Source organism: Malurus melanocephalus, unplaced genomic scaffold (assembly GCF_030028575.1).
Source record: "Malurus melanocephalus ecotype Western Australia unplaced genomic scaffold, MMel_1.1 scaffold_549, whole genome shotgun sequence".
Taxonomy (NCBI): Eukaryota; Metazoa; Chordata; class Aves; order Passeriformes; family Maluridae; genus Malurus; species Malurus melanocephalus.
Genome location: NW_026623781.1, coordinates 195137 through 219650, shown reverse-complemented (window position 1 = coordinate 219650; position 24514 = coordinate 195137). Strand labels below are relative to the sequence as shown.

At 39.2% G+C, this 24514-nt stretch overlaps 3 protein-coding genes across 3 annotated transcripts in view; 1 reads left to right on the top strand and 2 right to left on the bottom strand.

Annotated features, from left to right (window-relative positions):
• NVL (nuclear VCP like) overlaps positions 1 to 2206 on the bottom strand; it is a 38167-nt gene extending 35961 nt beyond the window's left edge. The window contains exons 1-3 of the mRNA XM_057382100.1: positions 2098 to 2206; positions 674 to 747; positions 81 to 133 (exon numbers count right to left, since the gene is read on the bottom strand). Coding sequence (XP_057238083.1) covers positions 81 to 133; positions 674 to 747; positions 2098 to 2154 — 184 coding nt within the window. The 5' untranslated portion in view covers positions 2155 to 2206. The remainder of the gene's footprint in view (positions 1 to 80; positions 134 to 673; positions 748 to 2097) is intronic.
• A 23-nt stretch (positions 2207 to 2229) lies between these two features.
• CNIH4 (cornichon family AMPA receptor auxiliary protein 4) lies at positions 2230 to 12432 on the top strand. The gene is made up of 5 exons (XM_057382104.1): positions 2230 to 2350; positions 3642 to 3710; positions 4525 to 4637; positions 8562 to 8702; positions 9276 to 12432. The coding sequence occupies exons 1-5, from the start codon at positions 2282 to 2284 to the stop codon at positions 9301 to 9303; spliced, it is 420 nt and encodes a 139-aa protein (XP_057238087.1). The 5' UTR covers positions 2230 to 2281; the 3' UTR covers positions 9304 to 12432.
• Positions 12433 to 17083: 4651 nt separating this feature from the next.
• Positions 17084 to 24514, bottom strand: part of WDR26 (WD repeat domain 26) — a 28342-nt gene continuing 20911 nt past the window's right edge. Inside the window, exons 10-14 of the mRNA XM_057382102.1 lie at positions 23918 to 24063; positions 23323 to 23401; positions 22612 to 22741; positions 19784 to 19969; positions 17084 to 18378 (exon numbers count right to left, since the gene is read on the bottom strand). Coding sequence (XP_057238085.1) covers positions 18353 to 18378; positions 19784 to 19969; positions 22612 to 22741; positions 23323 to 23401; positions 23918 to 24063 — 567 coding nt within the window. The 3' untranslated portion in view covers positions 17084 to 18352. The remainder of the gene's footprint in view (positions 18379 to 19783; positions 19970 to 22611; positions 22742 to 23322; positions 23402 to 23917; positions 24064 to 24514) is intronic.

The window sequence follows — 24514 nt, the reverse complement described above, 5'->3', positions numbered from 1 at the left end:
CTGAAAGAAAAAGTTCAGTCATGTTAAGAATTAACAGCCAAAAGTTATATGGCATCTTTGAATAATATTAACAGAATTACCCTTTGCAACTTGTATTCTAAAGGCATTTCTTTTTCTTCGTCCATAATCAACACTGAAAAAAAACAAAATAACAGGTTACACCAATTGATTTTTCCTTCAATATATTGTCACTCACACTAGAAGAAGTACATGGGRAGTTAATTCTTAGGCTATTATTAAAAACTACCTTTGTGAAAATGTGATTGTCCTCTGAGCAACCAAGCAATGTATAAATGTCTTACTGGATCCTGCATCTCCCCCCRTATGTCCACTGAGTTGTTATCTTCCCTCATATTTTAAACTCACTGGGGTAAATCTCAACATATTGCACTGCATCTCTAGCTCTTTATTTAAAACAAAAATAAATCAACCCATAAACACAACCAGATCTTGTAATGACAATGTATTAATAAAATACAAGTCACTASATACATCAGTAGAGGGAAACATTGGAGGGAAAACAATCTTACTGCTTTAACCAACCTCAACAAATGACAATGAAATTAACATAAAGAAAATGATAACTTTTATTAAAAATAYATGAATTCAAAATAACAAACTAATACATTCTACACAGTGAAAAAAGAATATAAGAAGACAAATCTTGGCTCACCTGTAGGTTTTCTGCAAATCAGATGCTAGAATTCCAATGTCAACATACTGGCCACACTTACTACTTGCAAGATACTGAAATGAAGAATTTTAAGCAGGGAAAGTAAGAAAATGTACTAAATTTCATGTACAATTGAACTCCACTTGCTTTCTTCCCTCACTATSCAAATCAGGAGCAAGAACTTTTGATACGTAAAGGTGGATTCCTTCTTTAAAAGGAGGAAAGAAATACAGAATCCCCCTAAAAGATATGGTGTTACAAATACCACAGTAGGGAGAATTTTGAAGTCTCATTTAAATTAATAACTCCATATAAAACAGTCAATTTGAATACAGATTTAGCTTCTAAAATTATGCTACACTTCACATCATCCATGGGCAGCTCCTGCCCTGCAAGAAACAACAAGCCATCAAACCATAAACCCAGCTGAATTTTCCTCTTTGGAGTAGTCAAGACACTCAATGTGATCTTGTGAATTAAACCAAGCAAGTTCCCTCAAGCAGSTCCTCTCATTTTAAGGAATTAGAAGTGGAGTTACAGAGGCTCAGAAAACTGGTGTTCAAGGTGCCAAGTCATTATAAACTATCAAAACAYATGACACAGCACTGTGCTGCTTGAAGGAATCACAGTTTTCCCTATTCTTCCCACATGTATTTGGAAAKTAATACCATTTTCCCCTTTTATCAGCCATTCAATAAAATCACTGTACGTTTCCAAAYACAAACATCCTTTGCCAATATCACAGAATCAATCAGGTTGGAAAAGACCTCTGAGATCATCGAGTCCAACCTATGACTGATTWCCACCGTTTTAACCACATCATGGCACGGAGTGCCATTGTCCAGCCTTTGCTTAAACACCTCCAGGGACAGCGAGGCCATCACCTCCCCGGGCAGCCCATCCCAATGTCCAATCACACTGTGAAAAAATTCTTCCTAAGGTTTCAAATATATAGATAAATATGCATGTACACACACGTATTTTCATACACATACATATACACAAACCTATATATCTACATATATTTGTGTATACGCACATATACACCGTGTGTATATATATATATATATATACACACACACTCACACACACATATCTATTTACACATGTGAGTATATTGCTTTTGCCCTATTTTTTTCACATCTGATGCAGGAGCCAGCCTCAAGATCAAAGCTACTGAAGAGGAGAGAAGAATGACAGAAAACAAAACGATTTAATAGAAAATAAAAATAAAATATACAAAAAGCCCTTTCTAAAGCCTTTTTAAAGCCCTCAGAGGCAGGCCTGGGGTTTGGTCCCCTCCTGCCCCTGAGCGGGCCGGATACTCTGGGCCCCTCAGCCACAGGGGAACACATGAGCCCCGGGCAGGCTGTCGGTGCGCGGGGTACCGGGAGTGCCGGGGTGCCCCGGCGGGCGGGCGGTACCTGCTTGATCCGCTGCTTCAGCCGGRGATCGGAGACGCGGCCGGGCCGACACCGCATGGCCGTCACCGGTCTGAGGCGGGGACTCCATTTCCCAGCGTGCCACGGGCGCGCCCGGGCGGGGCGGAGCCTACGGCGGCCGGGAGGGCCCGAGCGTGACGGGCGCGGCGGCGGCGGCGGCGGCGGGATGGAGTCGGTGGTCTTCATCTTCTCGYTGATCGACTGCTGCGCCCTCATCTTCCTCTCTGTCTACTTCGTATCCTGCTCCTCTGGCGCGGGGCGGGCAGGGACGGTCATCGGGGAGGGACGGGCCCGCTGAGGCGCCGCTGGGGCCGGTGGGCTGAGGGCGGCGGGGCGGGGGGCCTGCGCTGGGTGATGGCCGCGGCCGCGGGGCTCGGGGGCTGTGGAGCGGCGGCAGCGCCCGGCGGGGACGGCTCCGGTTCGGTCCCTGGAGCGCGTTCGCTCCGCGGGGCTGCGGCTCCATGGGCGGGCGCGGCCGGGGCCGTGGAGGCACAAGCGCGGCACARGGAGCGAGTGCCCGGCGTTGGTGCTCGGGAGCTGCACGGGCCTAAAGAGTGCGGCCAACAGTGTTTGARATGCTGGGGCGCCTTGCTCGGTGTTAACGGTGCGCTCGTAGCTGTGGGGCTCCGAGTTCCTCGGCAAGCAGGATTCCCATGTTCTTTGTTAGAGGCTTGGCCCCGCAGTCTTTGCTGGTTGGCTTTGTTGCAGCGTAAAGGCACAGATTTGACTTCTTTTCCTTGCTCTTCTCAATAAAAGAGACCTGGCTTTCATACTCTTTCAATCCTGGYGGGAYTTTTCAGASWCTACCCAGTTCTTCTAAYAGGAACACTCGAAAGAAATGCATCCTAGAAGGATAGGCTGTTTGTTAGAAAATTAATTCCATTTTTTAGGAATAGGAAAAGAATCTTGTAGTGTTCATTTCTCTGGAGAAAAGAACTATGAGCTTAGGACACAGCACGACGAGGTGCACACTTGCATCCTAATCCTTTTTTGAGAGGACTTTTCTGTCTGAAATATTCGTATTTCAGTTCATTCAATAATGGTGTTACCCTCTTTTTTAAGAGCAAAGTATTAATTACAGTTGTTGCAAATGTTAAAAAAAAATAGATTGACTCCTTAAAGCTGCGCAAGTTTGTGAGGACAGTTTAAGAGCGCTTTAACTTGTTCTTTTGTCTAAGTTTTCTTTTAGGGTTTTAGTAACAATTCTGATTCTAAAAGTACCGAGTTTGCCTCCCTGATGTGTTTTAAGGGCTGAACCGAACTTTAGCCCTTGTGCAACAGTTGCCCTTGGGAATATACAATAAAATCACTTGGCCTGACAATAAAATGTGGCCAAGCCTTTTATCTAAAATAGGAGTRAGTTGTAATGAATTGATACATACCTTTCACAGACCAGCTTAGAGCAAGGCAATAAAAGCTGGGCACTGGGGGTTTTCCCTAGTTTATTGGCTAAAAGTAAAGCTTTCTGTATTCTTACAATACAATACTATACAATATATACAATATTTCCTTATCTTGAACATCAGATAATCACACTATCAGATCTGGAATGTGACTACATCAACGCTAGATCGTGCTGCTCCAAGCTCAATAAAGTAAATCATTCTTCTTTGCATTTACTGTGGTTTGAGAAAACCACATCCTTCACCTCTGCGTTGCAAATAACTGGGGTGTAACTGGTGTCTGAGTAGCCTTGATTGGCAGTATTTTGCATGTATCCCTTATTTCAGCTTGCTTGTCTATTTTTGAATATCCATCTTCCAGCAAATTCTGTCACAAAAATACCATTTTAAACTAATCTGCCTAAAACTGTTTGCATTAAATCAATGTGGCCTTCCCATGGATGTGTTGACTTTGATTTAAAGGCGTTTCTTAATGTGAGACAGAATGGACAGGATCCTGTCAAGCTAAAAATGTGTAATTGCCAGGGCCTGACCCAATTTAACTCTGCCAGTTTTTATAACGATCAGCTTTCTTATCTGTTCCAAGCCTGGGGCTGTTTGTGCATCCKGGGGCTGTTTAGATTTTAATTATCTGAATTCCTGAATCCACTGTTCTCTGCAGTGATTTCAAATGACCACTGAGAATTTTCTTGGTTTTCTTTCTTGAAACCTCGAGTAGTACAGTTGCGTTCAGACTGTGTTCACAGATRCTGTGCTGCTCTCTAGAAATGTTTGTAATGCCTGGATAAAACACCTCTGTTACAATATCTTAGGGCTTGATTTCTGCTTACTTGTGTGGAATCTGCCTGAAGGTATTAATTACTCCACACTGATGGAATCATGTACCTCTGCCTTCAGTTTTTCTGATTTTACGTGATTATAATCAGATTATAATCCCAAATAGATGTCTTTTTCATAAAGGAATTTATATTTGTGCATGTAACTTTTCTCTTTTCTATTTTTACAGTGGGTAGTACCTGAGGTGATTGGCCATGCTGTTGTAACAGTATTAATGCTTATTTCATTGCACTGGTTCATCTTTCTCCTTAACCTGCCAGTGGCAACATGGAATATATATAGGTAAGTGCACTTGCACAAGGGTTTGAGGATTTTTTTTAAAACACTGTTTCTAGTTTAGCTTTAAGTGTAGTACAAAGATAAATAATATATCCTAGTGTGATATTTCAATTGTGCTCTTGAGCTGCTAACAGTCTTCATTGATCAAASATGATTTCTTGTCATTAAAATAATAAGAAACCCAGCAGTGTAAAGGATATGAAACTTTTGGCCTTTGCTTGCTCTCTCTTTAGGGCCCAGGACCTCGATTTGTGGGTCATTCCCAAGTTCATAGGAAATAATAGCAGATTAATTGGGATTATGAAGTAGTACTGCCAACAGAGTYGATAATGTTTTCATGCTGTGCCTGATAGTGCTATCAACATAAAAATGCTTAGGTTGGCATGGCTGATGGTTGTAAAACCACGGGGGTACAGTGTTGTCCTCTGCACCCTCTTTCATTTACTGACTTGTCTCTCCCCCTCACCTGCATTGGGTTTTGCCCTCCATCCTGCCAGTTTATATTTGGGAATGTTGGCAGACTTTTGGCTTTCAATTTTACTGGTTTTTGTACACTGGGCTGGCACCCTTGGAAATGGTTCCGTTGTCAGGAGGGGTTTCCATGTGGCAACACTGGGGCTATCGATCATGTTCTTTATACCTGATATCATTTGGTGTGAGCAGAACAACTATTTGCAGGGATGGGTTGAGTTGCTGGTAGAATTAAACAAGTTTCATAGCTCTCATTAAAACAAAGTTGAGGATCTCTGTACTGATAACCGGTTGTTCTTGGGCAAAATAGCTATGCTATTGAAATATTGATCTCTATCACCCTTGTTTTCTACAGAAYTGCCAGCAAAGCCTTAAATATTTCTAAGCTGGAGTAACGTTAGACTGTATAACTTCATGCTTAATAAACAAACATTGCTTAAATACACACATAGGGCATGATTTTGCCTTTCTTTTTTTTTTGTCTGGCCACCTCTAAGTACAAATGTGACCCACTGTGACCAGTATTTTGAATCTGCTGGCAAATTTGGGGTTTGATGTTTCATTTAGGCAAGACTGCAGAGACTGCAGACAGAATGTATTTTCTTTGAAGCTATGAAGATTTCCTGTACTGGTCACCACTTTGCTAATTCATTTAATGCACTSAGGTTAATTTTTAAAGTAGCCACCTGCCTTCCCTTCTAAACCTGATCAGAGCGTTTTAAAAGAGAAATTATTTCTACTTCTACATTTCAGGCATTAAGCTCTGACTGTTTTGTATTGATAGGTCTTATTTTATATATGTCCTACATGCATAAATATCATGAATATCCTAAAAATACAGGACTGTTTCCTTAGTTTTAGATGTGCAGGCAGTAAGAAGTCAAAATATTAAGCCTGTATCACTAATCTGCCTTCCTTCTATGGAAAAAGGAGTTTTATTCACATTAATTGCCTGGACTATTCTATCTCTAATGAAAGAGTTGAAGGCCTGCAAAAGCAAGMATTGTGTTTAGCATTGTCAGTTCATCAGGTACTATAGTGACAGGACAAGGAGTAATGGGCTCAAAGTAAAAGAGGGGCTAGAAATACAGAAAAAAAATTTATTGAGATTCAAGAAGTCTGTGTTTTGCAGTGTAAGTGATAGAGAGAAAGGTAGGATAATCTCTTCCCTTATTCACTTCTCTTTAAAGCCTGCTTAATCCCAGTGATTACATGGCAGCTACAGGCAGTATTGGCTTAATTTACTAAATCTCTTAGAGATTTTAGCGAGAGRAGAGAGGTTTTGTGCAGAAGGGGTATCTGAAACAAATCCTGGGAAGGATAAATTGGTCAAAAACAGCATCAAGGCAGACTTTCAAAGTTGCAACATATTTATTGCAACATCCTATTGGCTCTTCTTTTTTAGCATGCTCAGATGATATTTAGTTTATTTTTTGATGAATTTTGTAGTTCTCCAATGAGACAGTTTTGTCTCACWTTCTCCTTGTTTTAAAGCACTAAGGGAAGTGTTCAACTTTTTTCTTTTTTGCTATATAGATGTCCTTGAGAGAATAGGTCCAAATAATGACRTTCTTGCCATATCTTTAGGAATATAAAACTGAAAGAGGAAAAAAAAAATAAAAAAAATCTTCACAATTTAGTGAAAATTCTGGCCAGAACTTTAAAAAATTTCCCTTTAGAAACTGGAAATCTAGAGGGAAGTGTCCTGTTGCTGTGGTAGCAGCTTCCACTGGAGGCACTAATGTGTATATTTATTAAAGCTGACAGTTTCCTTGTTTGCTGCTGAAGTTTTTTTGCTGTGTAGAATATGACAGCTGGATTGAGCTGGTTTTGTCAGCATCCAGCAGAATTGTATATATGGCTCAGTTCCTTAGGTATATAATACAGGCTGTCCTACCTTGTGGGCCTCTTGRAAAAAATGCCTCACAGCTTATGCAGTTAAGTTGCATCATTTAAGTGTTATCATTCTTTTTCAAAACCAAAATTAATACATGCTGTCTTTATGACAGTCATACACCAGACATATAAGAAAATTATGCATTCTGTTTCTAGCACAAATTGGTACAGGAAACGTTCTTCCTTTTATTCCAATAAAATGCATTCCATTCCCAGGAAATGGATAATAATTTGTGTTATAATACTAAAAGCAGAACAATTGTTCAAAACTTCACGTTTAGAAGAGAAATTAAAACTGGAATTGTATTTAACATGAACTATTTTTAATGGGGCACAACTGTCTTTGATATTAGTCAAGTAAAAAGCACTACAGTACTTTTTAATGCCTCTATGAAAAACAATTACTGTGGTCTGAACTTTTTTTTCCCCCAATTGCCTACTGCTGCTAGAAAACCTCCCTGTTGCTCGTTCCCTTTCCTTCCCCTCCTGTTACTGAAATTAATGTTGTAAGATGTGAGGAAGTGCTTTTTGGAGTACAAGAGGTRCCATTTGAGTATATGAAAAAAAATTTTAAAAGTGTTCTGTTTAGAGACCATGTTTTTGCTCCAGCTTCAGGACTGAGTAAAATTCCTGTAGAAAGACTATAATAGATTCCATTGATTGCATAGAAAGAGTCTGATTCCAGGAAGGTAAAGTTCCTGTAAAACATCTCAGTGAAATGGTGACGCTGTTCTAGCCTGAGCTCACCTGGAGTGAGAMCTTCATGTGCTCACATGTTCTCTCTTGAGAAATGCTTCTGACAAGAGAACATGCTGCTGGCTGAATTGTCACAGGACATAAACATTTGGTTTGCTGGTTTTATGCTTCCTTGGCTTACATTTCACTTGGCTTCACTCAAYTTTTATTCTCATGTGGGTTTGGACAGCAGAACTTGACAATTTCAGTTCTGCCCAGCTCACCCTGTCAGCCTCAGTTTCTGTGCAGAGGTGTCCCAGGATGGTGTGACAAAGACAGGAATAATAACACAGATCCTTTGCCTGGGCTTATGGCATCTCATTCTGACCACCGGAGTTTGATTTTTTTATGTAAGGTTTTTTTTTGCTAAATAAATACTGATTCCTAGCTAAATTAAGTCTTTTCTAGTCCCTTTCATCTAATGCATCTTTCCACCATGGGTGGTTGTTTTCCCCATGACAGCAAGTAACTGTGAACAGCAATTAAAATGAACTGGAATTGACTGTTASCTGGGATCACTCCCGTTTACACATGGGAAGCCAGGCTGCTGTTCTTAGTACTTCTTGTTCTTTGTTTGTGGGTTGTAATAGCAGAGAATAGATGTAATATCCAGAATTTCCTTACTTTGAATTGTGAAACAACTCCTTAGATGAAAGTCCCTTCTTAGCAAGTGCTGCCGCTTCTCTTGCCCTGACACTCCCTAATGTTTCAATTACTACATTTTTGGGTTTTGTTATGTGGTTTGTGTTTTGGTTTTTTTTTTTTTTTTTTTTTTTTTTTTTTTTTTTTTTTTTTTTTTTTTTTTTTTTGTTCTTAAACTTTCAGGTACATTATGGTGCCAAGTGGAAACATGGGAGTATTTGATCCCACAGAAATCCATAACCGAGGACAACTGAAATCACACATGAAAGAAGCCATGATTAAGTTGGGCTTTCACCTGCTCTGTTTCTTCATGTACCTTTACAGGTTAGTTTCAAAAATTGCTGCCAAGGAACAAAGGAATTGGCTGCCAGCTATTTTTATCTCCTCTACTCCACCGGTCTAATTGCTGGTATTCATGTCTTATCTTTTTGCATCCTGCTAAGCCTCAGTAATATATTTTGACAACTATCTGTGGGCTCATCAAATGCCTTTATTTATTCTGATCAAATGCTGTTTGGAAACTCAGGCTATTCCCTMATCTCAAACCCACAAGTACAATGTAAAGAGTGACATGCTTTCAGCACCTATAGTAAGTGGCCTGTTTAGAATGGAAATACTCTCAAGGACAAGTTTATTTTACAAGTTCTGTTTTAAAAACTGAAGTTGATCTTGCTAAGCTACAAGTAGATGTATTCTGTGGTAGGGCCACTTACTCCAAGATGGAAGAGCTGCCGTTCCTTCTGCAGCCCTTGTCATCCTAAGCAAAGCGCACAGCAGGGGTGCCTTGACTTTCTATTTCAGGTTCTCTCAGTGCAGCTCTCCTGTGACAGTGAGAGCTGCTCCTACTTGCACATGCTTCAGTAATCCACTGGTATCATGTTTTCTGTTTTGTCACAGTATGATTCTGGCTTTGATAAATGATTGAGAAGTTGAAAGACAACCATTAGCTGCCAAATTGGGTCATCACTCCAGTGACTGGTTGTGGAGCCACAGGCACCTTCCGAACACACCTAGATCAGTGTCGTCAYGCAGTATATTTTTCCTCTTTGAACAAGAAATATTTTTCTGTATTTTTAACATAAAATATTTTCAAAAGACATTGGATTTGTGTAGCAGTTGTTTTTGTTCCTTTAYAAGCCAAACTGCTGGAACTGCTGTTTCTGTAAGATGAAATCCTTGCTTACAGAAGTGACCTTGTAGGAATTAAATGGTAAGGGAATGATAAAATGATAAGTGAAACTCATTTCAGCAGCATGAGCTGGTAATGATGGTAGTTTCTGAACATATTTAAGTGCAGCTCTGATGTCTGATTCTTGCTGAGAGGTGTCAGGATGAGACTCTGGCTGCCAAGCTCTCCTATCAGAGCCTAATCTGAAGCAGCACTTGGAACAGAGATTTCAAAGTGGCACAGTAGCAGAGCTTGCATCTTTGTGTTGGTGTTTTTTCCAGGCAAAAATCAATGGAATAAAAGTTACATTTCCCTCCCTTTCCCTGCCTCCCTGCAKCAACCTATATGAAGTCTTGTATTCGGATGAATTAAGATCCCTTTGGTGGAAGTGACAATTCCGTGTAAGATTGCAGATAAATTAGAAACATAATTAATACTTGCTTTTCCCCTTCAATTCCTATTTTGTCATTGAGTACATCATRGACATGCAGATAAAGATCATATTGYATTGGGGTGGAGTTGGTTACAGAGCAAAAGACTATCTGCAGTTGCTACTCCATGAACCCACTGTTTCCATAGCCAGTGGGGTGAACCAGGAGTCTGACTAGCTCAGGGAAATGGTCTGGTAAACCATAACCCAACTTACCCCAATTCTGATGTGACTCTGCTTCAGTGATACCAGCAAGTTCTTTTTGTGCAGCTTTTGCATYGGTGATAAGTGTATAAACTTGAGTTTGTACCCTCACTGTCCAATAACTGTCGTTTTTTTATATGTGCTTGGAAGCAGGTCTTTTGAAACAAACACATCAATTAAAACACTTTAAAAAACATACTTCTGTAATTACGTCCTAAAATTTATGAGCTTTTTTCTTCTTAAGTACTTGGGRTTTTAGCACACACTTGGAGTTTACAATTGTTTTCAGGGCCAGCCATGAAAAGGCAACACTGACTGATGCTTTTATTGCTGTAAATACCTTGTGTTCAGTGTTTGTTCTAGGAAAAGGTTGGCTTTAAATTTTGGATGGATGGAGTCCAAGTTCAGCTGTTGTAAAGATGAAAAACTGCTGAAATTTGTGCTCATTAGAAAATAAGTAAGGAAACTTATCCCAGCTGGATGCCACTGATTACCTGACAGCACAACAATCAAACTACAGGAAGTACTGCCCTGTAAAGCCAAAATCCAGACAGGAGGTTGTGGTTTGGAGAAAGGAGACCAAATAAAATTTTTAAAGAGCAGAAAGTTAGTAACTTTTGTAGAAAATTAAATGTTACAAAAAATCATTTCACTGCCTATGTGAAAAACCCCACAACACATATTTTGGGTGTTAAAAGAAACAGATTAAGTGAGGTCCTTGCTGTACTKCTGACAATGTGTATCTCACTACACTTGTTTCACACTGCAAAACACGAGCGTTAACTGCATTTGATTTTAAGTCCATTAGTTAAACTAGCAGCTTGATATCTAATTCTAAAGACATGATAAATTATCTCTTCATTTATATCCAACAACTGGTTGTAACAGTTGTAAGAACCACAACAGTAGGTTTCAGAGACTACAATTCTGCTGACTAATTGCACTGGTAATGTTGAAGTCTCCCTAACTGCACAGGGTCAYTGCCTGCCTCAACAGTGATCTTCACAGAGGTTAGTGTCAGCAACAGGAAAAATATATTTATAATTACTAAAAACATGTTTCATTAGCTACAACTGGGGTACTACAGTTGTCTCACTCATGGGAAACCCGCAGAGCACAGAAATTTTTATGGTAGTAAAAATAAAAAACCTCCCTATTTTCTGGGTCTCCAGCAGGGGAGAACAGAGTAATTAAACTCAATTTTATTATACAGAATTCAAGACAATTAGAAACTTTGAACTGATTTTTTAAAAACYTCATCCAACTGTCATTACAAAATGGTGTGTGATCAAACTCAGACTCTTTTCCCTTTGGACCTGARCCATCCAAGTGTAACTTTGTGGGGAACCATTAGCTATGATTGATAGAAAACWCTTAATCAGTGAAAATAAATAGAAGTCCTGCAGAGATCCCAACTTTTAACTGATRTTACTGAGCTCTGTTCCTCACCCTCAGTCTACAGCCAAGAGAGATGATTCAGCTGTTAAGAGTTCTGCATGTGGGCGCTTAGTTAAAATACATACAATTGCGTATTTCCCCCAATTAATCATTAGTTACGGACTGTTGGTTATTAGCCTGTTTTGTTAAAGAATATACTTACGTTCTCATTCTAGTAAATAAYTGGGGTTTGCTTTTCCTAAAGTAGCTCTGTTACAGAGCATGATAAATCAGTGGTGTGACCAGTAATTTTAAGAACCATTCTATATGCAGGTTAACAAGTGAAATTAGCCCATAAAAGCAAATCTTTATCAGTTTGGGATTGTCATAACTTTATTCTAATTCTTTTTTTTCCTCACAAGAAGCTCCCCAGGATTTTGTACAAAAAGTGCCTAAGACCATTTATGCCTTTAAGTATAGAGCTGGACRTTGGAGGTAGCAATAGGAACATTAGGACTATATATGTCTTTCAGAGKGAGGAGACAAGTGGCACTGCCATCCTGCTGGGATGAGGGGACAGCCTTGGCATGTGCAAGGCACACAGGGAGGTGACCAGGCAGTGCAGAGARTACAGGGCAAGGTGTAAGGAAGGCCCCTACCTCACACTGAGTTTGGATTTAAGCTAATAAAGAACTGCACATCTACTCTCAGGTTCCTTGTGGAATTTCTTTGAAATAATCTGAAGGGTTAAAAGAACCCAAAAAGCAAAACAACATTAAAAAAAAATCAAAACGACACTCCAAACCCCCAGGACTGAATTTTAAATCTTACAAATGCTGACATGTCACAGGTCTGTRGACTTCATATACCTGTTTCTCTTGCACTCTTCTGACCTGTTCAAGGCAGACACAGGATGGCAGAAGAAGCACAGGTTTTTTGGCTGGGTTTGTTAGTGACTTCCTTCATCTGCCATGTGGATAATTTATTGCTGAAGTGTGTCTGCAACCCAAGAACCTCCTGCAAATACCAGCAGCCAAGGGAAGCGGCACAAAGTAGGACAGGGAAAGGAATAAGGCATGTCCCTTCTCTTGGCAGCTGCATTTAAGCTGTAATTATCTATACACTGCTGAAACTGTAAGGGAGAGAATAAAGTTAATACAAAGGYGCTATTAGAGGGAATGAAGACTTCTAATTAATACATAAGTTAAAAGAATTCAAAGATTGAATGCACATCAGCAAAAGGTTTGAATTTGGAAAAGCTACAGGGAGAGGAACTTCAGGCACAACATTTTGTTAACATAACATTAGCTAGAGCTGAATAAAAATGCAGGACAACAAAGATGAGTTTCTGTTTTAAGGCACAGGGAGGAGAGACAATTACATGGGGTCAGTTGGAGGGAAACACAAAGGCAGGAGGAGATCCAAGTACTTCAGGAGCACCCTCTTATTACAAAGTATCAAAAAAACTCCATAAAACTCGCAGATCACCTAAAGCAAGCTGTGCCTGGTATTTAAGCAAGCTGTGCCTGGTATTTAAGCAAGCTGCAGCATTAAGGAATGATGGATTTCCCAGAGCCTCAAGGGAGCAGCTATTCAGTGAGATAAGCACAGACCAGGACATGGGCAGGTCGAGTGCTACGTGTACAGTGCAAACACAAGGGTGAGGTGGATTAGAGCCAGRCAGCAGAGACTGGAGAGCCTGCACACAGCACTGAGGGACTCTACAGCTACACTGGCCACTAATTAATTCTCCTAGTGGGGAARTGAAATACTATGGAAGAAATCTACAATTAATGATCAAGAAATTAACATCCAAGTCAGTCATRTAAGTGAAGTTAGGGAAACTAAGAACTATTCATTCCAGTTATTTATTGTTTATTGAATTGAAAGAAAGGGAATACAAACATTTCTGTTAAGTGCTGTGCACCAACATGGAAAAAGTGTATTTTTTTTAAAAAATCCTAATAAAAACAAATCAGAAGTTAATGTAGTTCCAATTGAACAATTTTTAAAGATATGTTTAAAATACTACACATTTATAAAATAAAAAAGTTAAAACGGTGTTCTGTAAATAATTAGTAAAACAAGTGAAAATAAATACGAGACCCAAAGTTCTTATGTTTTTAATGTAATATAGCAAAGAAATTTTTAACTACTTAATAATATCCGAGGAGAGTAACAAAAATCCAGAAAGTTTAAGAACGCAATCCTTTGAAACATTTAATATCAGTCCATAGCAAATAGTCATTACATACCAAAAGCTCTAAGTGTTAACTAGTTCCACCACAAMTCCATATAAATCTTGACAATTTAGAAATCTTGAGATCAACAATAAAGTTCTTTTCTTGATCTCTACAGCTTGGTTTGTAAGTACATACATGCTTTGAGGATCCATTTTGTCCCATATGTTTTCAAGGAGCCAATAACTTTTTCCATCTGTGCCTAAAAATGTTAAGTTTCAAATCTAGCATGTATACCCTAAGAATGAAAAATGTTTATGAAAAAAGATGGGGCACAATGAATTTCAAATTTATAAAAATATACTGATATTAACCAAAACCTTCTGGTCAAAGGACACTTCACATACACATGACTTAAAGTATGCAATAAAACATGACAAGTACCTAGAACATTTGGTTCTCTGTCTGTTCGTGGAACACATGCACACACACACTCATACCAGAAGGGAGGAACACTCTCACAGATGTTTTACTGAATCCAGATTATCTGGATGAATAGACAGAAAACTTGGCTACAGTTTATTTCAACTAGAGGCAGCTACTGCAGCAGTAGTTCAACACTGCACACTTCAATTAAGTCCACCCTGTTTAAAAAAAGTGTCATAGTTAATGATTTTGCTTTCTAGACATCGTTAAAAGTAGCAGTTTTCAAAAATCAAGTATGGCAACTGAAAATGGACTCAAGCCAATGTGGAAAAGACAGGAGGAGGGCAAAAGGAGGATTAGCCATTTCTGGGATGGGTACTCCTCTTAATAGTCGTGTCAAAAAGAAATTAGATACAAATGTATTTTGTAGCTAAAAATATGGACAAACTATTGAAAGTGCATTTTTCCTCCTCCCCCTTAAGTTACAGTAGTTAGTTGGTCAGTAAATCCTGCTTTTTATGTCCATTCTTTTTTCTCTACCTCCCTCCCCATTTGGATCTACAACATATCCCCTCAAGCTACAGCTAATTGTAGGAGTCCTGGCTTCCTCCTAAGGAAGCTTTTGCAACTGATTTTGGGTGGGAGTATCACTTAGCAGTGTAAAAATACACAACTAGGCACCAACTCCCAACAGCAGACCGAGTTTTATTAAACATTACCTGGTTGAAGCCAAGTTGAGAAGTAACTGGCAAGATCTGGGCAGATTTCTAGCTTGCATCTTTGCTCCAATCATAAAGAGAAGTTAACTTTAAAGTTGGAGAACTTTAGAAAAGACAGAGGGAATTTAAAAACAAAGGTGTCATTTCCCCCACTTCCCTCCCCTCCAAAACATGAACAGAGCTACCATTTTCCCTTTTGTGTTCCATTGTGCCTTGAAAATTACTTACCTGAACAGCTAAAGAACATTCAGATAATAAAATGCTTCAGCACTTTTAAGGTCTGCCTTGATATTAACCTGGGGCTGCTGTGAATATTTTAAGCCAACAGGTGACCAGAGAAAGTTACAAAATGAGTACACACTTACAGTATTTTCCTCTCCAAAACCATAGCCCTGCTGACTAGAAACACAGTAATTTATTGTGGGTGCATACTTGTTCCAGCCTTACACTCCAGCCTATGAACATTTTTAAGCACATGGAAATCAACGTGTTGCAAATGAGCAAACTTATTTGGCTTTTCTTCCCCCACCCCACCCCAGTCTCATTTTATAGTGTGTGCACAAAAAGTATTGGTACTTTTCAATCCACGTAGTGTGAATATGCAATGTGTTGGAAATAGTTTAGGTTGCTCTTTCACCTCCAGGTTGGGATCACAGTCATTGCTACATCTCCAATGGCAATTGCCGTGGGACCGAGTGGCGTGGCAAAATGAAGATTAATCTCACCTTTCTGTCCTGCCTGCTCATGGCCCATGAGATGCAAACACTGTTGTGCTGTTACTGAGACACTCTGGAAGCAGTGCCATCTACTTGGAGCTTGCCTTTACAYGGCATGGCTGCACCAGGACACTGAGGGACAGAGAGCAACACGTGCTTCTCCCTAACTTGGCTTCTAAATACAAGGGTGCTTTAGAGGCACAAACCAAGTCCAGAAGAGAGGGGCAGTGTTTKGGCAGAGATCCTAGGTTTAAATCCCTAATTGCACTGCAGTGGAAAGAAGTCATCAGCCCATACATCCTCCATAGCTGCACCAGGGAATGAGTCTCACTCTGGTTAGCTATGGCCACCACATTAAAAATGCCTGCTGAAGTGCATGAGACTCTAATCTTGAGATTTGACCCAGCCTTCACCACCTGCCTAAAGTTCCCACTTTATTTCCATGAGTACATAGTGACAGACCATTGTACGAGACATCAAAACCATTATTCTCCTTACTCTCCCTAAACAATGCTTGGTTTGAAAACATTCGTTCCAGAGTAATACAATACTAAAATAACTTCCAAATATTGACATATGGGCATTGCTTATGAATTAAAACATGTTTTGAACATGTAAAAAAACACTTTTACAATGTACTCTTTACAATTTAGTTAATTAATTTTTCTTTAAACTCCAAGGTTTTAATTACTCAAATTTGACCATAGGAACTTGTCTGTTTTCCTGCAACATCAACAGCACAGGAACAAACCTGACTAATTTTACACTGTCTGAATTAGGAAGAGAATTCAAGCTCTTCCTTCAGAACTCATTAAAGGAAAAAGAAACTGATTTATTTTCTTAAGTTAACACATGTATTCCCAGTGCTGTGAAACAATAATTGCCATCAAAGCATTCACCTTAGTTTTAAGGCTAAACATTTAAGTTCCTACCTGGTTTTGGAGGTATTAGAAGGCTCGTGTCAGATTCAAGGCTGGTCTCAAGCACAGTATCAGAATCTTAAATCATGCTTAAGTTTGCACACAAGGCAAGACAAATACACACTACCTGATGGCTGGAATCTAAAAGAAAAAAAACTAACTTGCCAACTTTCACTTTGTTTTTCTGGGAAACACCACATTCCCATTCTTTGAAGTGGCTACACTTCTCTTCCCAGGAAAACTACTGGAAAAGTGGCTACACTTCTCTTCCAGCAAACTTTCCCCCATCCTTCTTCTACACATGACTAATAAGGACACTAGATTATTATCTCATGAAAGGATGAAGTTCACGCTTCTGCTCACATGACTCCTGGTGGCATGYCCTTCCCTGCTCCTTCTTTACTTAGCAGCAGTACCAACACTACCTTTCCACCCAAGGTGGCAAAAGGGAATSCAGTGCCATCCCACAACGGATTTGTGTGTAGTGCAGAAGCACAGAGATGCCAGGCCATCTGTGTATGTCAAAAAAAAAAAAATTTAAATTATGTCTTTGTGTTTTCTTAACACGGAACATTAGTGGAACTATTCCTAGACGTGTCAAGATATTCACAGCACCAGCTTGCAACAAGGTCTGGGAGAGGCATTTAAATCTGCAAACTCAAAWGTATATTCTCAACAACAAAATCTGTCCACCCTTGTTTATCAAATAAAGAAAAAAAAATCTCCATCATAATACAAGTGTTTAATTATGATTTGTACGTAAGTTACTTATACAAAGTGTTGACTTTGTGAAGAAAGGACTCTTTCAACACATTCTTCCCTCAAAGTGTGGTCTACCTTTTGTACCAGCATTGTTGCATATATTTATGTCATTWAAAAAACCAAAAAGACCTCTTCTTGTTTAAACTCTTAGACTGGTGGTGCAGTCTGAATGGTTTTTTCCCTAGTGATAGTTTATCTGTTAAGATGGACAGTGAATTCCTCCATCTGAAACAAGCTTTACTGCCTACATAGATCTCCTTCCAGCCACTGCTTTTGATTGGGTCTCAGGACACTCCAGAAAAGCATAAGTGATACCGTGTTTCACGACACTTCTTGCATTGTTTTAATTCCAAATGTATACAAATGAAGTCATTTTAATCCTATAAATAATTTATTTTTAAAAAATTGTGCTGTTAACCCCTTTGCAGGGCAACGAGCTATGTGAAAAGTACAAAACTTTTTGTCAAATGTGATACTGAGAGTGCTTTTGACATAGTTCATTCGTTTATCATCTCAATTGGTAGATATACTGCGCAACGGGCAAGGCTAGAATCCATGAACCAAGCTGCAAAGATCTCAAGCTAAGTAAGGCGGAGAGAGACTTGAGAAACAAGAGAAGGAAATACTTTCCTATCCAATGTATACTCTTCAGACTAAAGCACTCTTTCTATCAAGCCTTCTAAACTGTTAAATAAAGTGTTCCAAACAAGCATTTAAACTTCATTACACAGAAGAGCAACAAGAACAGTAGCCTGCCAGACAAAAAGGCAGGAGGGAAAAATATATATACTGAGTTCAATGGTTAGCCTGAATGTAGCACAGTTCTTCACAACCGATGGGGGGGTAATTTCAACACGGTGTCCAACAAAGTTCTAAGGACGTGCTTCATCTCGACTGGTTACTATGAAGCAAAGGTGGTAAATGTTTGGCCCCAACCGGGCTTCAGAAATGGTTCTTTTTCATGACGAGCATGTCTGTCCAGCTATCAATCATGTTTGTTTGCACCAAATCCCAAGCCATTTAAAATACGACTAATTAAGTTAAACTGAAGTCGTCTGCTCCAAATTCGCCATCAACTATCCATGCTACTGCATTCCTCTGAGCAAAAACAAAAACATAGAGAGAAARAAATCACAGCTTGAAGATCTTAGCAACAGTTCATAATTCTATCATAAGGTAACAAATACAATGTATTTACATAAATTTTAACTGAGCATGCACTAGTYAATGGATCTTACGTTCTAGCTAAATTCCATGCTAAAAATTACTTATTTTAGATAGAATTATTCACATCAATCTAGAAATTAATTTAGCATGTTAGGCGTGGTACTCAAAAAGCATCTGGTCCAAAAAGAAGTAACACACATTTACATACAGGTTCTAGGGGAGTGTGCTAATTACAGAGCTGTCTTGTCACCCATTTAGCATTCCTAAGTGGTTAGGTATTATTCCATGCACCTACACCTCTCGCAAAAGCGCTGCTGTGAGAAATCCATTTGCTGTTGGTTTGGTTYTTATGGCACTTACTAGTTCATTTTCAGGAGGAATTAAGAAAGAGTGAGCAAGCAGCTCACTGGAGAAAACCAAACAACAAAGCCATGAGTAAAACCAACTGGAGGTCAGGCTCTGACTCCTTATGGGGGCATTCCAGGTGTTACAAACAGGCTTAGCCAGGCTGGTCCACCTAGTCCCAGACTAGAAGCAGGTTTGTCAGAAAGCACAGGAGCAGGGAGAGGAGGTAGTTCTTCCTCCTAATAWCCTTGCAACTTTCAGCCATTTTTACCTAAGGGACATTCTGAACTAGAGGTGTTTACTTATCTAACAGCATTTAATGGATTTCTCTTTGATTACTTTGCCTAAKTTCCTCTTAAAGTCACATCCATGAGGTCCTGTGGCAATAGGATACACTATATATCATTTTAATGCCTCCTGTAAATCCTTACTGCAACGTTGAAACGCAATGACAGAAGCATATAAACTGCACAACAACTCCCCAGCAGTCAACTCSTTAACAATCCTGAGGGAGGCAAGAAGGAAGGCCCAGGAACACTGTGCATTCTGACAGCAAAAAAATGAGCATTGTCACTCTCTACCTGGACACATGTTTGCTGATGGTTAGTAAAGATTCAATTTTGCATAGATTTTCCTGAGGAAAACTCTCTCCAGACTTTGGAGATCGCTTTTGTAAGCACTAAAATACCATTACTCAATTTGCAGTGTGGTTAGAATGCACTATTTAAATTTTAATAACATTGTATGTTACTAAACCTCAAGCATTGGAGGCAAGATTTTTAAGGAGTCTGCATAAATAAGTTAATATAATCCTAAGGTCTTAGTGACACCACAGTTTTCTATAGGGCCATGTCAGAATACTATTTTGGAAATACCGGTTGTTTCTTTTTTATTACACAAAATGAGTAACTTAGCTGTAAATCAACAGTCACTAAAAAAAAAACCAAAAACAAAGCAGTGACTAATTTTTTAGTAACACATATATTTTTACCTTCAATATCCTGGTTGTCTACGAAAGGCGCTGGTCCCCATATCCTAACGGTGCCGTCGTCGGAGGCGCTGGCCATCATGGCTGGGATCTGCGGGTTCCAGCTCACGCAGTTCACCGTGCGCGTGTGCCCCGTCAGCTCCGCGATGGGCAGCTCGCTGCGCTTGTGCCAGATGTACACTTTGTGATCTGAACAACAAACATTGCAGAACAGCATGAGCACCAGTGCTCTGCACAGCCTCATCTGTGTGCCCAACTGCATTTCCACAAGTTCTCATTAAAGTAAAACCTGTATCAAAAACCCAAGTCTTGAGTGTGCAACAGCACTAACAAAATTTTTCTTTGAAAAGTGATTAAAAGAATACAGGCAAAGCACTTCCATTAAGAGACACATTCATTTTTAACACCTGCAAAATGCCATGTTTGAAGAAAAACATTTGACTRCTATGTAAATAAGACAATACATGGCTAAAGAGAGAAACCAAGCAACTCTTTAATTACAGGTATGGAGTTGTAGTCACATTCAAAAGGAAGACCTGCAGACTTTTTTCCCCTCAAATTGTATTTGCAGATTAGTAAATGCATTAAAAAGTCTATAAAGTACCAAGAYGAAATTATTATAACTACCTCTTGTTGATGAGTACCAGATAAGATCACAGCTCTACAGTTCATGAAAAACATCTTAATACTAAAGATCTGTAACACTCCAGTGAAAGTGCAAACAGCAAACAAGGGAGGGCTAARCTTAATGGCTCAAATGTGAGTTATTACTGTCTTTGACAACTAATTATTGTGTGATGTTTAAAGATATCAATTTGAACATATTAAAGCAGATGCAAATAAATCCTACAGATCCTATTTTGTAATGGGAAACTTTTAACTACTTCTAGCAACATGTTAGAAATAGMAACTCTACTGCAATGTATGGAGGAGAGCTATTCTTTATACCCAACCATATTTAAGAATAAATTGGGGGGGGGGAGTGGTGGTGTTCCAGCTGTAGAGCAGCAGCCTGTAACAAGTCTGTGGGTTTACCTCTCTAGGAATGCCTGCGGAATATTCCAAACAGCTACACAAACAGAATAAGCATGCGTTATTAGTATTACACAGAAGCCCTGTGTTAGGGTCTAGCACATCAAATRTAAGCATTTTATCTGTTTCAAAGACTTTGACATAGATGCCACTCTGAAGGCTCAGCACTCTAACCAATCTTCCTCTATGCCTCTTCCCAGCCCATCTTAAAACAAACTTGCTCTSTGGCCTCCTTGCCARAAAAGCCTCATRGAACCATGYGGTACCTCCCTTGTCTTCTGCTGAACCAGCTCATTTRAGGGTACCACCTTCACATGTGCTTATGTTGATGCAAATGTTCTGGCTGGGCTTACACTCCATTTGGACTTTCAAGAGACTACATGTCCATGACATTCAGCAAAGAACACAATTCACGTACTGGACACACAAGCTCTGCTTTCTCAGAGAATAAAAACCTAAACACAAAGCAATACACTTTGGTGCTTGTCTAAATGCCTGTACTTGGCAAAAAACAAGATAGCTACATCAAGACAGCAGCCAATACCTCTGCTGAGACAGAGACCTCCGTTTTGTTCCTATTCATGCAATTGTCAGGAAAACCCTTACCTAGCTGAAAACATGTTTTGAGAGGTTATGACAATGTGATCAATTACTTTTTAGAAAAAGGCTTTGACAATGTGATCTGTTATTTTTGTTTGTCTGCTTGTTTTTAAAATAGACTTTGAGTTTCCACATTTGCAAAGCATCAGGCAGTTCAAATCTAAGGAACCATCAGTTTCTTACCATCAGTTTTCACTACAGTGGTTTTTAAACAATTAAGACAATAAAAAGTAAATAAACTAGGGGGGGAAAGAACTGGGGCACTACAGTATCTGCACCAACACATGCATGCAATTATGGTTAAACAAATCCTTTCAGGCACTCAGGTCTCAAACCAAAAAGCTTGTCTAAACATGATCGGAGGACTGGAGGTGCTGTCCTTCACTMATATTCCACTGGACATAGTAAGAGGGTGAAGCTTTTATTTTAGATGTATTTAGCATTTTCCAAAAACATGATAGTAGGARATGCCCTGGCCAACCTTGTTTCCTAAGAACTCTGAATTATGCAACACTCACAGTGATTTGTTTACATATTACAAGTGTAATTCCTACATAAACTCTGCATAAGCTTGAATTTTAAGTGACCTCCATGGCAGGTGATGGCACTACACCAGTGRCAGAACTGAACCAATTCAACACATAAGCTTTTAACAAATTTCTACTCTTGCCGCAGAGAGCTGAATAAAAACACACCACAAAGCCTTTAATCACCAAGAAGCCCTACCAGACTACGTCAACAACTGCTTAATTTGAGACTACTCTGTCTGTAATTAAAATGATTCTACTGAAATTAAAATAACCTCACCACACCTGTACCTTCAACAAGCCAATGAAGCTGTTATTTCCCAGAAGCATTTTTTATTCAAACCAAAAATCTAAGATTCATACCACAAAAAGAAGAATCCTCAAGAACACCCCACCCACTTCTAATTAAAACTGTGCAGATGCTTTTGCTTTAGAGGAGRAACACAAAAGAGTCATTAATGCTTTCTACCTCTGCCATCCTCTCAGAAGATTTTTTCTGCCAGCCCACAATTACTTCTTGTAGCATGCCACAATCTCAGCACGCCTCAAATTTATTTCATGAACCAGTTTGCTTGCTTTTATAATGTTGTTGTTAGCAACTGTCATCTATAAAATGAAGGTATAGGRATGATACAGTGTTCCAGTTTTCTGCACAAAGGAGAATGGTGTTACCTTCACTGCCACTCGCAATGAAATCTTCATTATGACCTCCAAAACATGAGTGAATTGTGTAAAATCCTTGTGTAACACCTTGATACTTTCTCACTAAAACTCTGTCTTGTAAGTCCCATAAGTGAACTCCCTGGAAATAAGAAATAYAAAGAATGTTATTTTATAATGAAACATTATTAATGGCATTCTTCTGAACTATGAAAAAAACCCAAGAAACACAACAGTACACTACTCCAGAGCTGATTTCAGTACTGTTACGAGATGAAAAGAATAAAGATGTATCAAATTACTRAACAAAACTTTCAGTCTTTGGTCCCTTCCACTCTGAGAGCTCTTATTCTTACCCAAGGTTCCAAAAGCAGAACTAGATAAATAAAAACTAATTCTCATGCCCCCAGACATGTCAACCTGCCACAATTTTTGCTGCACCTGGCTTCTCAATACAATAGCCAGATAATAAGACTTAATAGTACATATTTCACAATATTACACTCTTGATTATAGATCAGTCAAATCCCCAAAAAAGTCTCAAGAACAAGACTGCCTTCTTATCACAGAATTCCATGCTGTATTTATGAATATTAAGGCYTTCATATTATCCAATTCACAACTAGTTAATAGCAAACATTCCAACTCACATCAAAATATTTGAAAACAGGWAGCAGTGGCAAGCAGGTTTATTTCCATTTCCTTTCAACATCCCCAACTCACCTGAGTTGCTACATTTAACAAAGCTAAACGGCCATTTTTTGAAATAGTAAACGACATAATAGGGTGATCTTCTTGTACTCTGAAATGATAAGACATGAATGTCAAGATAATGATGCAATACCAAGACAAAAGGCATGTCCTATGTCTGCAATATTATGAGGCAAAAACAGTTCCAAATATGAAATTAGGTATGACCCTATACAGTAGTACAAGCCAGTATAAGCCAATAATTGCTTATACTTAGGCCAAACACCAAGATCAAAAGGGACCTCAGAACTCAACTCCAACTCCTAAATTCAAGGAAGAATCTACTAAAATATGCCAGGTATTGAGAGGACTACAAATATTCTAAAGACAGAAATGTCAAAACATCCACCAGAAATCTACTCCAGGTCTTAGGAAGTTATTTTTAATACTTGATCTGATGCTGCTTGCTGAAACTTGCTCACTAATTCTTGTCCTGTGTTATTGTTATCTTCTTTTAATATTGAGAGCATTTACCAACTCATTTCCCATCCCATCCCCCACAACCCTTCGTCAACTTTCTTCTGACACTAAGAAGCAGGAATTCAGAACCAAAAGAAAAGGTAGTTACATGTTCCTGTCTGTGAGATCCTCAAAGTTATAACCCCGAATTCGCTGGTGTGTGTCCGACGCTAGAACAGTTTTCCCATCACTCAAGCACCAAAGGCATTGTACTCTCACCCCTTCCCAGGAGTCAAGGAGATTACCATCTAAATCCTGAGCAGAAGAAAAAACAACAGAAAAAACAACAAAAAATGAACCATTAGTCTCAGATTTCTGACAAGTTGAGACACAAATACCTTCTTCTATTCAGACAATTGCTACAGAAAGCAATCTTACCCTTTGAAAGGGAGAACTTAATGAATTAGGAGTTGGTTGTCGTAACTGAGGGCTTTTGTAGGAATTTGCCCTAGAGAGCAGAGAATCCCTTGTGTCACTTATTTTCTTGTRCATGACATGTGCCATCTACATGCCATGACTGAGCTGACCTTTGCAGTGAGGTTTGCATACTGGACTATTATTCTGGGCACCAATTCAGATGAAATGACAATCATTAATATGGTGAGACTGTGGACCACCACCCCAAAGCAATGCTAGTCAAGTAATGAGGGTTTCAAATTTGTTTTCAGTAATGAAAGACAGCATGTGAAAACTAAGAAACAGTCAC